Raw genomic sequence first — 12,841 nt, 5'->3', positions numbered from 1 at the left:
CTACAAGGCTAGGGTTTCATCTAGTTCTCTGAACAAAATGCTCACAATACTGCCTTTCTAAGTAATCAGCAGGTAAAATGGCTGATTTGGAACTCTCAAATTTTTAAGTCTGTCATCTCAAGGATTGTTTTGGAATCCTGCAGCATAAGAAAAGTTACAGCTCAGTAGCTGAGAATCTGAACATCTTGCATGGACAGCCAGAAACGTGTGCATTGACAGTAACTAAATTCAGTGGCTTCACTAGTGCAATTTTCAGTATGAAATACACAAACACTGCTGAATATGAAATTTCTTAAGAAAAAAAATTTTCCTATAAGCTGCTCTTGCTTTGGGAGCACCACTGGTACCTCTTAGCCCTGCAGATGTTAGGAGATGATCTTCTATTTCAAATACAGCCCGGGGCACTTAGGAAAACACACTTGCTATTTGCAATAGGGTTTGGAATGCAGAAAAATAAACTGCAAGCAGAAAGTTCTCTGCCCCATACCATTCTGCCTGGCTCCTGCAGCATCTTGTCCTTTTGTCGGCTCTCCATGTCAGCACCCGTGCTCACTTCTCCCACAGCATGAGTCCACACGCCTTCCACGCCTGTGCCAGGGCCGCAGGGCCGCTGGTCTGGGAAGACACGGGTGGGAGAGCACATCCCGCCCCTCGCAGCTGAGGCACAGGCTGCCTGCCCTCTGGAGATTGCAAAGGTGGCAGCTGAGGCATGTGAGGGACCTCAGCAATGGCTGCAGCAGTTCAGGCCCCCTCCAAGCCAGCGTTGTCACAGAAACATAGCAGACGCCTGGGAGGCCCTGAGGCAGCGCGGTACATGGTAATACAGCCCTTGGGCACGTCCAGAGGTACTGCTTGTGTGTGTAGCAGCCCTGACCGCCTTCTCTTCCGTGAGCTGTGGTGCCAGTTGGAGAGAACGGGAGGCAGCCAGGCCTCCGCGGACCAGGAGCGGTGCCTTCTGCAGCACCCACCGGGAGATCGGCCAGGGGCTGGACCCGGAGCCTTCTCAGAGCCTCCTCAGAGCCCCCTCGGCTTCCCCCCTCCGCCCGTGGCGCAGGCCTCGCCCCGCCGTTAACGCCCGCCGCACGCGCACCGCCAGCGCTCGGCGGGAAACACGCGCGATCCCAGCCCCCTCCTCTCGCGGAAGCATCGCGAGACGCGCGCGGGGCGCGCGGCAGGGGCGGGGCCGCGCGGTGTTCGGGGCGGTGGGGCCGCCCCCGCGCCCCCCTCCCCACCCCCCACCCCCCCCCCCCCCGGTGGCTCCGGCTCCCGCCGCGCACAAAATGGACACCGGAGCCGAGGTGCCGTCCACCTCCGCCGCGGCCGCCTCTGTGCAGGAGCCTGGCGCCGAGGAGGTACCGCTACGGGTGGGGGTGGGCGGACGGGGGGAGCCCGGCGGGCGGTGGAGCCTCCGGGGACGACCGCGCCTGGCCCCGTCGCCGCCTCCTACGGCCCTGAGGCGGCCCCGGGGGCGCTGGCATCGCGCCGGCCCCTCCGCCGCATGCCGTGAGGGGCAGAGCCGCGGCCCGGCCTCCGCGGCGGCCCTGCGGGCCGGCTCCCGCACGAACATACTCCCGATCTGTCCCTTCAGCATCCCGGGGGCAGCCGTACAGTCCCCTGCGGTGCCCCCTTCCCAGCCGTGCGGCCCGGGCACGCCGGGACCGGCCGTTCAGCCCGCGCGGCTGTGCCCCGCATGGCCCCCGCCAGCCCCCTGCTCCCGGCGGGCCCCTCCTCAGGTGCCCCCCGCCATCTTGTTTCCCTTCCCCCGGCCCCAGGTAGAGCTGTCCCGGAGAGGAATGGGGGCGCCGGGTGGGGCGCGCATGGCTGCCAGCCTCCTCCCGCTGGGTTTTTTTGGAAAAAAAGACTCCAGGCTGAAGCAGAAGGAATGTAAGAAGTGACGTGTTCGGGTATCCTTGGAAACTGAGCAAGATTTAACCTGAAGAACGCGTCTTATGAACACTTAGGAAGAATGATGACCCTGTGTCGTGTTTATGATATTGGAGAAAATTGCAGAAGTATTGGTGTTAGTGCAATCAGAATTTTTATTCCAAGTGATGAAAGTCTGGTTTTGCCTGAAAAGAACGCTTGGTTCTTAATTTCATTACTTATGCATACAAACAGGTACGAGGTACAGTACAGTCTGAGCATTACCTGATTGTTTAGGGGAAAAAGTTGAAGGACTATATCTGTATTGGATACAACTTATTCTGCAAAATTTTGTGAATGTCTGATAAAAAGTTAGTACTAAATGTTTAGAGAATGATTTCTCCAGGCAGGCATTCAAAAGCAGTGAATGGTTTCCAATATTATCAACATTTCACTACTGTGCTGTACTGGTCAATATGTTTCTTAAAAAAAAAGTAAACAGGCAGCTTTTGCTGTTTGAGTTTTTATTTAGACTGTGGAATTTCACTTCATGTTGGGCCACGGGTCTGTTAAACAGCTGTACAGTTAGTTACACGATCTGCATAGTAGTGATATGTAATACAGCCTGTTGTGCTCTGTTCCCCTCTCACTGTTTTACTTCACTATAAATAGTGTTTCTTGTTGTAGTAGTACCAAAACAATGTCTTAACTTAATGGTTATTATGAATGTATTTCTGTGCTGTATATGTGAGTTAAACACAAAAGGGGTCCTTCTAATTTTTAATGCATCTCTTTAAAGTTCTCAGTAGCACAGGTTACGAGAGTAGTCAACTAAAGTAGCAACGGTTCTTATTCTCAGTCATTTATTTAGGTGTTCTCGTGACCTACACGTTTTAGGACTAACTATTGCACTTATGAGACACAAATCATTCTTTCAGCCCAAAGTTAGTAGCTCTGTTCAGGCTAGTTAGTAGAGATTTCAAGGGGAAGTATTCGGGTCATTGGAGTACTCAGGGTCTGTTACTTTTGAAGCTGCTGCAAGGTCACATTTATTGTAAGGTGTTTAAATGACACCGGTTTTTAGGGGACTCTTGTGTTGGGTTTAGTCTTTAACTGAAGACTTTTTGAGGGTAGAGGCAGATTGTTACCAGCTAGCTCCCGGAGTTAAAAGCAAAAGTACTTTTTTTGCTGGTTAATTAATTGTTTGCACCAAGGCTTCTTTTGATCCTCCTGTTCCCTGTTAAGTCAGCTCTCTAAGTGATGAAGATGCACTGTGTCAAGTTTCTAGGGTAAAACTCTTGCAGACTTAATGAAAAGTTTTGTGGTTCTGCTGTATTAGGTACATGATCCATCTGGTAATAAGAGAGAAGTATTCTTACTTGTATCAAAATTTATTAATTGACAAGGTCTAGATTTTTATAACACGGATCATTCTGCGGAAGCAGGTTTGGATATGACGGTCATCCCCTCTACACTGCCCTAGTGAGGCCCCATCTGGAGTACTGTGTCCAGTTCTGGGTTCCCCAGTTCAAGAAAGATGAGGAGCTACTGGAGAGAGCCCAGCGGAGGGCTACGAGGATGAGGAGGGGACTGGAGCATCTCTCCTATGAGGAAAGGCTGAGGGAGCTGGGCTTGTTCAGCTTGGAGAAGGCTGAGAGGGGACCTTAGAAATGCTTATAAATATCTGCAGGGGCCAGACTCCTTTCAGTGGTGCCCAGCAACAGGACAAGGGGCAACGGGCACAAACCGAAGCAGAGGAAGTTCCGTCTGAACATGAGGAAGAACTTCTTCACTCCGAGGGTGACGGAGCCCTGGCCCAGGCTGCCCAGGGAGGCTGTGGAGTCTCCTTCTCTGGAGATATTCCAGACCCGCCTGGACGCGGTGCTGTGCAGCCTGCTCTGGGTGACCCTGCTTGGGCAGGGGGGTTGGACTGGGTGACCCACAGAGGTCCCTTCCAACCCCTAACATTCTGTGAGTCTGTGATCTGTACTATCCATCGAACTCCGGCAGCACAGACTAGTGTTTTAGTGAAACTACAGCGTATTCTTTTCCCTTGTAAGTTGTGAGGAAGAGAAAGCCTATTGGGATGCATGTTTCTTAAGTTGTTTGTTTCTTTCATCAGCATTTGACAGTCTCCTGTTCGTTTTTTCTAACATTTTGAGGCCATCAGTGTTTGGCAGAAACACTGCAATGACGAGTGGGGTGGGGCAGGGAAACTGTGTTCTGTCTTGAAGGTAAGGTAAAGGGTGTAATTCTATAGTGCTGTGGCTGCAGTAGCTTTACATGTCAGTTCATATACTTCTTTAACTCAGAGTATGTTATTCACAAATACTTGTTTCTTAATAAATTTGATCTGTGTGCCACCATCAGTTTTCTTCTTCTGGGGAAATCTGGGTAAAAACAGAACTGGCATTAGAGGCATCTGCCTTAAGGATTTAAAAAGATAATATTGCATGACATTTTACTTAGAAAACTTGCAATTAAAAGAGACTCTCATCATATTGAGTTGTTCTGATTTTTCCTGGAGAAACTTCATGCTTACCTGAGGTAGATAGACAACTTTTTTCCATGAGCATGTATATATGTAATGTATTCCTAGGGGAAGTGAGGGAGACATCTGAAATGGCTTGCTGTCAATTTTGTGTTCCTCTGAGGAGAAGTGAGAAGTATTTTGTCACTTCAGTGATGAGGATTGGGCCTGATATTAACACTGACAGTCTCTTTTACTGGAGTGAATGTTATATAGTAATGTAATGGAGGTGTGAATATATACATATATATGACCCGCTCTTTGGCGTGTTGGTGTTGACAGTTCTGTCCTAACATTGCTTTCTGAGATGAGCTGGTTACTTAGATGACTGAAGAATCTGTAAGTGAATAGAACTTTTCTAATGCTACCTGTTTGGAACATAATAATTTGGCCTTGCAAAGCTGAACTCTTGTATTTATAAAATCATTAAATTATCAAAGAACTTCATTATACACTTTGTAGTGCCTACCTTGGCAGAGAATTATGCCCTTGGGCCAAACATGAAAAGGTAATCTCTGACTTTAGTATATGTTCCTCCCATTTGCATGATTGTGCTTAAAGTTGAAGAGTAAGTTACCATATATGTTTATTGTAACAGTTCTGAAATTTAAGTGTAATGTTGCTTGACAAACTTCTATGTATTTTAATCTGGTTTTGCTACTTGACCTTGCATAGTTTAGATTAATTATTAGTTCATTTTAATGAATTTATAGTAGGCTGATACTTAAAGCGCTTGCCAGATTAAAACTCTACTCTGTTAACTTTTATACAGACAGGCACTTTGGCAGTTCCTTGCAGATTATTCAATGCTTTTGAAAAAAACTTTGTAATTGAATGCATCTCAAAAAAAGTAATTTTTATTTGCAGGAGTTGTGTAAAAACGCATACTTCAAAGACTGAATTAGTAAAAAAAACTCCACCAAACATTTTTCCCAGGATTCTCTTTTTAAAAAAGATATTTTACCAGTATTATGGCCAGCTTTACTTTTTTTTTTTTTTTTAAATTTTAAATATAGCAATGTAGCAGTTGAAATTGTGGAAGCTTGCTTTGAGCTTCCCAACTGAAGACAGAGATGAATCTCATTAACTACAAAAGTCAGCCATTTTTGTTACAGTTTCTTAAATTTCTTTCATTTATAGTGAATAAGGTAGTTCTTCATTAACTGTCTAAGAGCATACCATGCAGTGGTTGCTGCATTGATTGATTTGGGTGTTTAGTTTGTCTCTCTTCCTAGGTATATGGCTATGCATAGTTTAAACATGTATTTCCAAGTAAACTCTTGACTACTCATCCAGAAGTGAAAATGAACCAACAAAACCCAACCAAGATGCAAGTCCCAGAAATTTACAGTTAGAAATTTTACCTTTAGAAATCACATTTAATTTTTCTAAATCTTTTCGAGATGTTGACTTTAATTACGCATTTAAAGGAAGATTTCTGTGAAAGATTAAACTTCATCCTCTTCTACTACTTTCTTTCAATGCTTTCAACTTGGATCCTATTTGTAGAGATAAACATGAGAATGAGACAGATCTTAACCTTACATTTTATCTGGTCATATCTCCTCTTTAGTTTCATCATGGATATCAGCTTCTGCTTTGGGTGTGATAATATGATTAATGCAGTCATTAAATTTTGAAATAATTATTTTTAAAAAAGTGGCATGCTTGTCTTGTAGTGCATAGATTTGTTCAGTTTGATATCTTTTTGCTTTAGTAAATAACGAAGCCAATATTTATGAAGTGTTTAAAATTGGAATTCCAGAAAAATGATCCCCCGTTTCAACTCAAGCTTCCTCCAAAGGTAGCTAGACCTGAAAAAGAAGTTGACCCAGAATATGAAGAGAAGATGGTAAGTGTTTTCACGACAAAACGTACTGCAGCTTTTTACAGCATTTGTTTGCTTGAGCTAGATCGACACAGTTACAGGGAGTTAGTGCAGACTGGATATGACAGAAAAGAAAAACAAATCAAGATTAGTTTAAATGTCTAGTCCAGTGTGGTGTTGCTCACAGTGGCTAATAGTAAGTTTTAAATAAAGAATGTGACAACAGAAGAAGCAGGTAGGGATAGTTCTATTAAATACTGTCTCACTCTTCCAGGTATTGGCGTCTGCTTGATTTCTGGAGTTGGAGGCTGCAGCTTGTATACTCAGTAGTTGTCAGTGGATTTGTAGGTTTTTTGCCTATGGATTTGCCTGCTTGTTTTTTTTCCCGCTTAGTAGTTTTAGTTATCCACACTCTATTGTGGTAAGGAGTTTCTATTCAATCACATCTTATGTTTAGAACTCTCCCCTTTTGGTTTTGAATCTGTCTCTGCTAGTTTTATTTGATAACTCCTGGAGTCATGTCAGAGGCAACCTTAAGCTACTTCTTAAATGAGGGAAATACTGAAGCTGCCAGTTTCTCATCACAGAAAAACATAAAGGTTGATATGCCCCATAAAATATATATGGTATAACTATGCAAAAGAGGATTTGTCTGTGACACAAATGAAGGGAGCTTGCAGTACTGGTAACGAGGCAGAAACCAGGGGGACAGTATAAGACTTGTTCTTGAATGACGAATATAGTAAGTTATTGGTTGAAGCTGGTATCTGCATCTTGCTGCATTTGTCTTAAAAGCTTTAATGTTAAATGAATATCTAATCAATACAGTAGTGTCTGAAAGGATTGGATACCATAGAAGCCAGGGAAGGGTATCACTGTTAGATGTAGAAAATATGATACCTGCTTGTGTGAATACTTAACTTTTAATCAAGGAGAAGACACACAAGTGAATCTGTTGAGAATGAGTTGAGCAAATAACTAAACTTGGTTTCACAGTAATATGAAATCAGATTGTTAGTACAGTTGTTCTAAGAGTCAAAGGGAATAGGTCTCAAAAAAATTTACCTTTCATCAGTTGTGCAGTTGTGAGCTAGACCTTGACTATTTATCAAGGCGTGCTGCTTACAGCCAGTCAGTAATTTTGCAGACAAAAAAGGTATATTGTGGCATTCAATATAGAACCTTGCCAGTTGTGGTTAGCTGGCCAAAACCATCATGTGTTATTAGTTTAATATAAGTCGTCTGAATGGATTTGCTCTTATCCTGTATCAGCATAAACATCCACATCTTTACTTCCCCTTTTAGATTTTTTTTTTCCTGAAATTTTTACTTGATATTTACAGTTTATTCGGTTTTCAGATTATTTACACAAGTAGTCCAATAATGAATGGAAGGGAAACATAGTAGTCATTTTTTTTCCAGGAGATCTTTGTAAAGACGTTTGTTTGCTGGTAAGTGGTGCACTGTTAAAAGAAAAACATTGCCCTCATGTGGCAAAATCATGCATTGCACATCAGGTTCATTTGCGTTACTGCTATTAGACTACTTTTACTGGCATATAAGCTACCTGCAGAAGAGCTTTCTGTTGTTTGTATATTTCTTAGAAAGGTTATGGTACAGACTACAATTTCACTTTTGTAGTTCATATCAAGATATACAAATGAGATCACATGAAAATTGCTTTAAGTGGTACAGTGTTACATGATGCTTAGATATGGCGTAGAGAAATGGATAACGCTTGCATTCTGTCAGATAGTATTTACATTTTATAATTTAAAAAAAAATATGTAGTGTGTTTTTTAAATATAGAGAAGGACATAAGTTTTGCTGTGTTTATATAGTGACATGCATACGCCTCATTGATATGGCAAAACTGAAATGACTGAAATTTGATATCTGGCAGCAGAGTTCACAAACTTCAGTGAAAGCAGTATTGAGCTGGTGCATCCATTACTTTAGTCATGCCTCTAAAAGCAGAGCTACCACATTGTTGCCTTGGATCAAATCCTCATAGCCTTGAAACTGATGCAAGTTTTGCCACTGACTGGAGCAAGGATTTCATCCCTTGCTGTAAGTCAGAACCTTAGTTTTTATCTTTTGTAGACAGTCCTTTAAAGTGTCCTTTCACAGTTGCTGGTGTGCTATGCAGACTTAAGCAATCTATGCAAGTAAACTGTTTTTTGGGTTGTTTTACTAATCTTTGAGTTTTGAATGGGGGTGAGTTGCTGGGAGGAAGTTATCAAGTCCTGCCATGTCTTCCAGATTAGAGTGGAATTCTTGAAGGATCATTTGAGCTACGGCACGTTACAATTGGTTGCTCTAAAGCAATTTTTGCTTAGCTGAAGCAGCTCAAGAGCTGTTTTGTGATGCTTGTAGCCCTCTGAGTTGGCCAACTGTAGGCAAATGGTCTTGTCAGTCTTTCCTCATATAAGTTGTTCTTCTAAGTGTCTGAGTTCTGTTTCTTAATAAAAATACATATTTTTTTTTTAAATGTATTTTCTTTTTTGAATTCTCTCCCCACTTTGGAAACTAGAAAACAGATCGAGCAAAAAGGTTTGAATTCCTCCTGAAGCAGACAGAACTTTTTGCACATTTTATTCAGCCTGCAGCACAAAAATCACCAACATCTCCATTGAAAGTCAAGCTGGGACGGCCACGGATGAAGAAAGATGAAAAACAGAGTTTGATTTCAGCTGGGGAGTATGTTTTATTTTTATTTCCAACTTCTTATGGTTTCAAATAAGTTACGCAATTTAATATATCTAGTTAGTAGTGTAGAGATTGTGCTTGAAGTAAGTCCAGAACTCTATTAATGGTGTATTGTAATTTCTTTAGAAGCTGGTTGGTGTACGCATGCTGATCCATCAACATTAGTGTGACCTTGGATCAGGAATGCACTTTTGAAGTAAATTTCCTGATTCTTACCACTTATCATGCTGTAGTCCATGCTGTGGAGTGATTTTGGAGCACATGAATTGAATTTCTTTTGCGTGAAGCTAAACTGAAGATGCACTCCAGAACTGCACCTTATGTGCTCCAACTGCTAGTCGGTGTGTCAGTGGGATCAGAGCGGAGCTAGACCAAGTTAAAACAGGGCAACGTGCATGTAGTGTGCATGTTGGACCCTCAGCCCCAACTGTCTTACGCCACCAGTCTGTCTATATTAGTCAGTAATCCAGGCATAGCCTGCATGTAGTGTTTCTTGAGGGGTCCGGTAGTAGCAAGCAACTAGTTTTTGGAACGTTTACGAAATAGCATTTTCTATTTTATCAAGTAAAAAAAATTTTTTTGATTTAATATGTGATTCTTCTGAATGGTATAGTTATCAAGTAATTGATTCTAATGCCACTGCTGATGTGTGTCTTGCATTTCTGTGTTGCTCATTAAAAGTACCTTAGAGAACTGATGGTACTTGTCAGAGTATAGTTGTGGCTCTGGAGGAGAGGGCATCATATCAGCCTTTCTAATTAAAGTTGTAATGAACCATAACTTATTGACAGGATGTGTCTTTGGTCAGGGTAGCAGAACACACACACAGTAAGTCAATGAGTGTTTCTGTTATAATTTGTCTCTGTTGATTTTTATAGTCTGTGTTTTGAAATTATTTCATATAAACATGAATTTTGGATTCTTTCTTTAGTTATCGTCACAGGCGCACAGAACAAGAAGAAGATGAAGAGCTGTTGTCAGAGAGTCGAAAAACGTCTAATGTTTGTATTCGATTTGAGGAATCTCCTTCATGTAAGTATTGTATTGACAGTTCTCCAATTGCTTTGTTGTAATCTGAGCAGATTGCAATTAAAATTTTCTACTTAGTATTTTTCTACTTAGAGAAATCTTACTTTTACAGATGTGAAAGGAGGAACACTAAGAGATTATCAGGTTAGAGGTTTGAACTGGATGATCTCATTGTATGAAAATGGTGTTAATGGCATTCTGGCAGATGAAATGGTAAGCAGTAATCTTTTGGAGTTTTTTGGTAATTATTGAGCAAAAACAACATTGAGGTGCTTATAGTGTTTAAGGTATATGTAGTAGTATGTGTCATTCTACAACATTTTTTCAACAACTTGTAATGAAAGTAATTGTATTGCAAACATTTGCTGTGTAGTTTGCTTTAAACAATTTAAATGGTAGAATTATACAGTAGGAAAATGGTTTGAAGCTATTTCTGTATGGTATTTCGTTTCAGCAGGTTTCTTACCCCCCCCCCCCCCTTCTTTGCCAATGCAGGGTCTTGGTAAGACTCTGCAAACAATAGCATTATTAGGCTATTTGAAGCATTACCGAAACATTCCTGGGCCACACATGGTCCTGGTTCCAAAGTCAACTTTGCACAATTGGATGAATGAATTCAAACGCTGGGTTCCATCATTACGTGCTGTTTGCCTGATTGGAGACAAAGATGCCAGAGTAAGTACTCTACATTTCAAAGATGTACACGTTAATTGTCAAAAATTAGCGTTTGGGTGTATGGAATTCTCCCTAAGCTGCTTCCTTAATTATGGTATCTTTTAGGAATCTTTAACTATATTAGCGTTGAAAATACAAAATGTTAAGCTTGTAACTATGAGGAAAAAATGCAAGTAAGTAGGTGAAATAATAGACTTGGACCAAAGTACAGCTGTCTGGCCCGTTTTTGTGTTGCTTTCCTCTTTGTTTTTTGCCCCCTTTTTTTGATCTCTTCTGTGTTTGCATTGTGACAGTGTTTGTTCCTTTTCCTTTATTGCTCTCTCTTTGTTACTTCTTTCTTCACCTTTTTTAGGTGACTTCTCCCCCTCTTTACTTGTGTCTTCTGTCCGTGCCTTGCCTTGTAACTAGGGTTCTGTTGTAGAACTTTTCATCTTTCATAGTGAAGGCCTGAAAATAGATATAGGAAGGTTTTCTAACTTGAAGGGGATCAACGAGCTGGATGTTCCTGTGAATTCTGTGTCTCCTCATGTGGATTGTATGGCTGTCTGTTTACTGCTTGAGGGTAGGAAGGCTCTACAGAGGAATCTAGAAAGGCTGGATCAATGGGCTGAGGTTCAACAAGGCTCAGTACTGGGTCCTGCAGGACCTGCGACAGGCTTGGAGAAGAGTGGCTGGAAAGCTGCCCGGCAGAAAAGGACTTGGGGATGTTGGTCGACAGCCGGCTGGATATGAGCTGGCAGTGTGCCCAGGTGGGCAAGAACGCCAGCAGCATGCTGGCTTGTATCACGAATAGCGTGGCCAGCAGGACCAAGGCAGTGATTGTCCCCATGTACTCAGCACTGGGGAGGCTGCACCTTGAATACTGTGTGCAGTTTTGGACCCCTCATAAGAAAGACATTGAGGTGTTGCAGCGCATCCCAGGAAGGGCAGCGAAGCTGGTGAAGGATCTGGGAATAAGTCGTATGAGGAGTGGCTCAGGGAATTGAGATTGTATTCACAAGCACCAAGTGATAAGACAAGAGGAAGCAGCCTCAAGTTGTGCCAAGGGAGGCTTAGATTGGATATTGGGAAAAAATTTCGTAACTAATAAGGTTATCAAGCACTGGAACAGTCTGCCCAGGGAAGTGCTTGAATCACCATCCCTGGAGGTGTTCGAAAGACCTGCAAATGTTAGCACTTAGTGATGTGATTTAGTGGTGGACTTGGCAGTGTCAGGTTAATGGTTGGACTAAATGATCTTAAGAGTCTTTTCCAACCCAAATGGCTCTGTGATTCTGTGAGATGAACTGCTGATTCTGCCACCAATTTGGACAGTTCCTTCCAGTGCTGTAGTCGTGTATTTGACTGTACTGCTCGTTGCAGATGGTTTTGATTCGACATCTGATAATATTTGTACTGCAGTGTGTTTATTGCTAGTTCCATGGAATGAAGTTAAGATTGTGTTGAAGGGAAATGTGCACCTCCACTTTGTACTCTCTTTGCTTTCAGTCTTATGTTTGTACTGTCATAACTTTTAATTTCCTAATTTTCTGCTTAATCTCGCTGTTCTGTGGTGGCTAAAGCACCTCTGAGCTTGTGTTTGCATTTGTAAGTCAGTGCACTGTGTGGTACAGAACACTCATTTGTTAGGTAGCTCTTCAAGACTGTGGACTTGAACAGTTCTGTCAGCCCTGCTCGCTGGGGTCATCTGTGTACCCTGCTAAATAAGTTCTTGGAGACCTGCATTTGTGGCTGTTCCATAGGGTGATTTTTCACTCGTGTGAAAGGATTTATATGCCTAAAGATGTATCCTGTACACAACAGAGATGGGACAGAGGAGGGAGATCTTCAGGAATGAGAAAATAGGTTTAACTGAGTTCCATATAAATTGTTTGTATTTATAAATGTTTATTATTTGAATTGTTCTGCTTTAGGCTGCTTTTATCCGTGATGTTATGATGCCTGGTGAATGGGATGTTTGCGTTACATCATATGAAATGGTAATTAAAGAGAAATCGGTCTTCAAAAAATTTAACTGGAGGTACCTGGTAATTGATGAAGCCCACAGAATAAAGAATGAGAAGTCTAAGGTAAACTCAAAATTATTTGATACTTTGAAGATAGTTTGACATGGAAGATTCCATCTGATTTTGGCAGATTTTAAGTGTTACATGTGGTGTTTTTTTCAAATATAAGCTGTAAGCTACTGGATGGTCAAATATGAATTT

The 12,841-nt window shown here is 42.1% G+C and overlaps 1 protein-coding gene across 4 annotated transcripts in view; it reads left to right on the top strand.

Annotated features, from left to right (window-relative positions):
* The first annotated feature begins 1,255 nt into the window (after positions 1–1,255).
* Positions 1,256–12,841, top strand: part of SMARCA1 (SNF2 related chromatin remodeling ATPase 1) — a 37,295-nt gene continuing 25,709 nt past the window's right edge. For 2 of the 4 annotated variants that reach the window (XM_075435883.1, XM_075435884.1), the window contains exons 1-7: positions 1,256–1,352; positions 6,159–6,245; positions 8,755–8,921; positions 9,862–9,962; positions 10,072–10,172; positions 10,455–10,634; positions 12,548–12,703. In XM_075435883.1, coding sequence (XP_075291998.1) covers positions 1,281–1,352; positions 6,159–6,245; positions 8,755–8,921; positions 9,862–9,962; positions 10,072–10,172; positions 10,455–10,634; positions 12,548–12,703 — 864 coding nt within the window. In that variant the 5' untranslated portion in view covers positions 1,256–1,280. Of the gene's footprint in view, positions 1,353–6,110; positions 6,246–8,153; positions 8,292–8,754; positions 8,922–9,861; positions 9,963–10,071; positions 10,173–10,454; positions 10,635–12,547; positions 12,704–12,841 lie in introns of those variants that run through there. The other 2 variants (XM_075435885.1, XM_075435886.1) reach the window with 2 other exon arrangements.

The sequence above is a fragment of the Opisthocomus hoazin genome, chromosome 14 (assembly GCF_030867145.1).
Source record: "Opisthocomus hoazin isolate bOpiHoa1 chromosome 14, bOpiHoa1.hap1, whole genome shotgun sequence".
Taxonomy (NCBI): Eukaryota; Metazoa; Chordata; class Aves; order Opisthocomiformes; family Opisthocomidae; genus Opisthocomus; species Opisthocomus hoazin.
The sequence above is the reverse complement of the archived record's forward strand: the minus strand, read 5'-3'. Positions and strand labels throughout refer to the sequence as shown.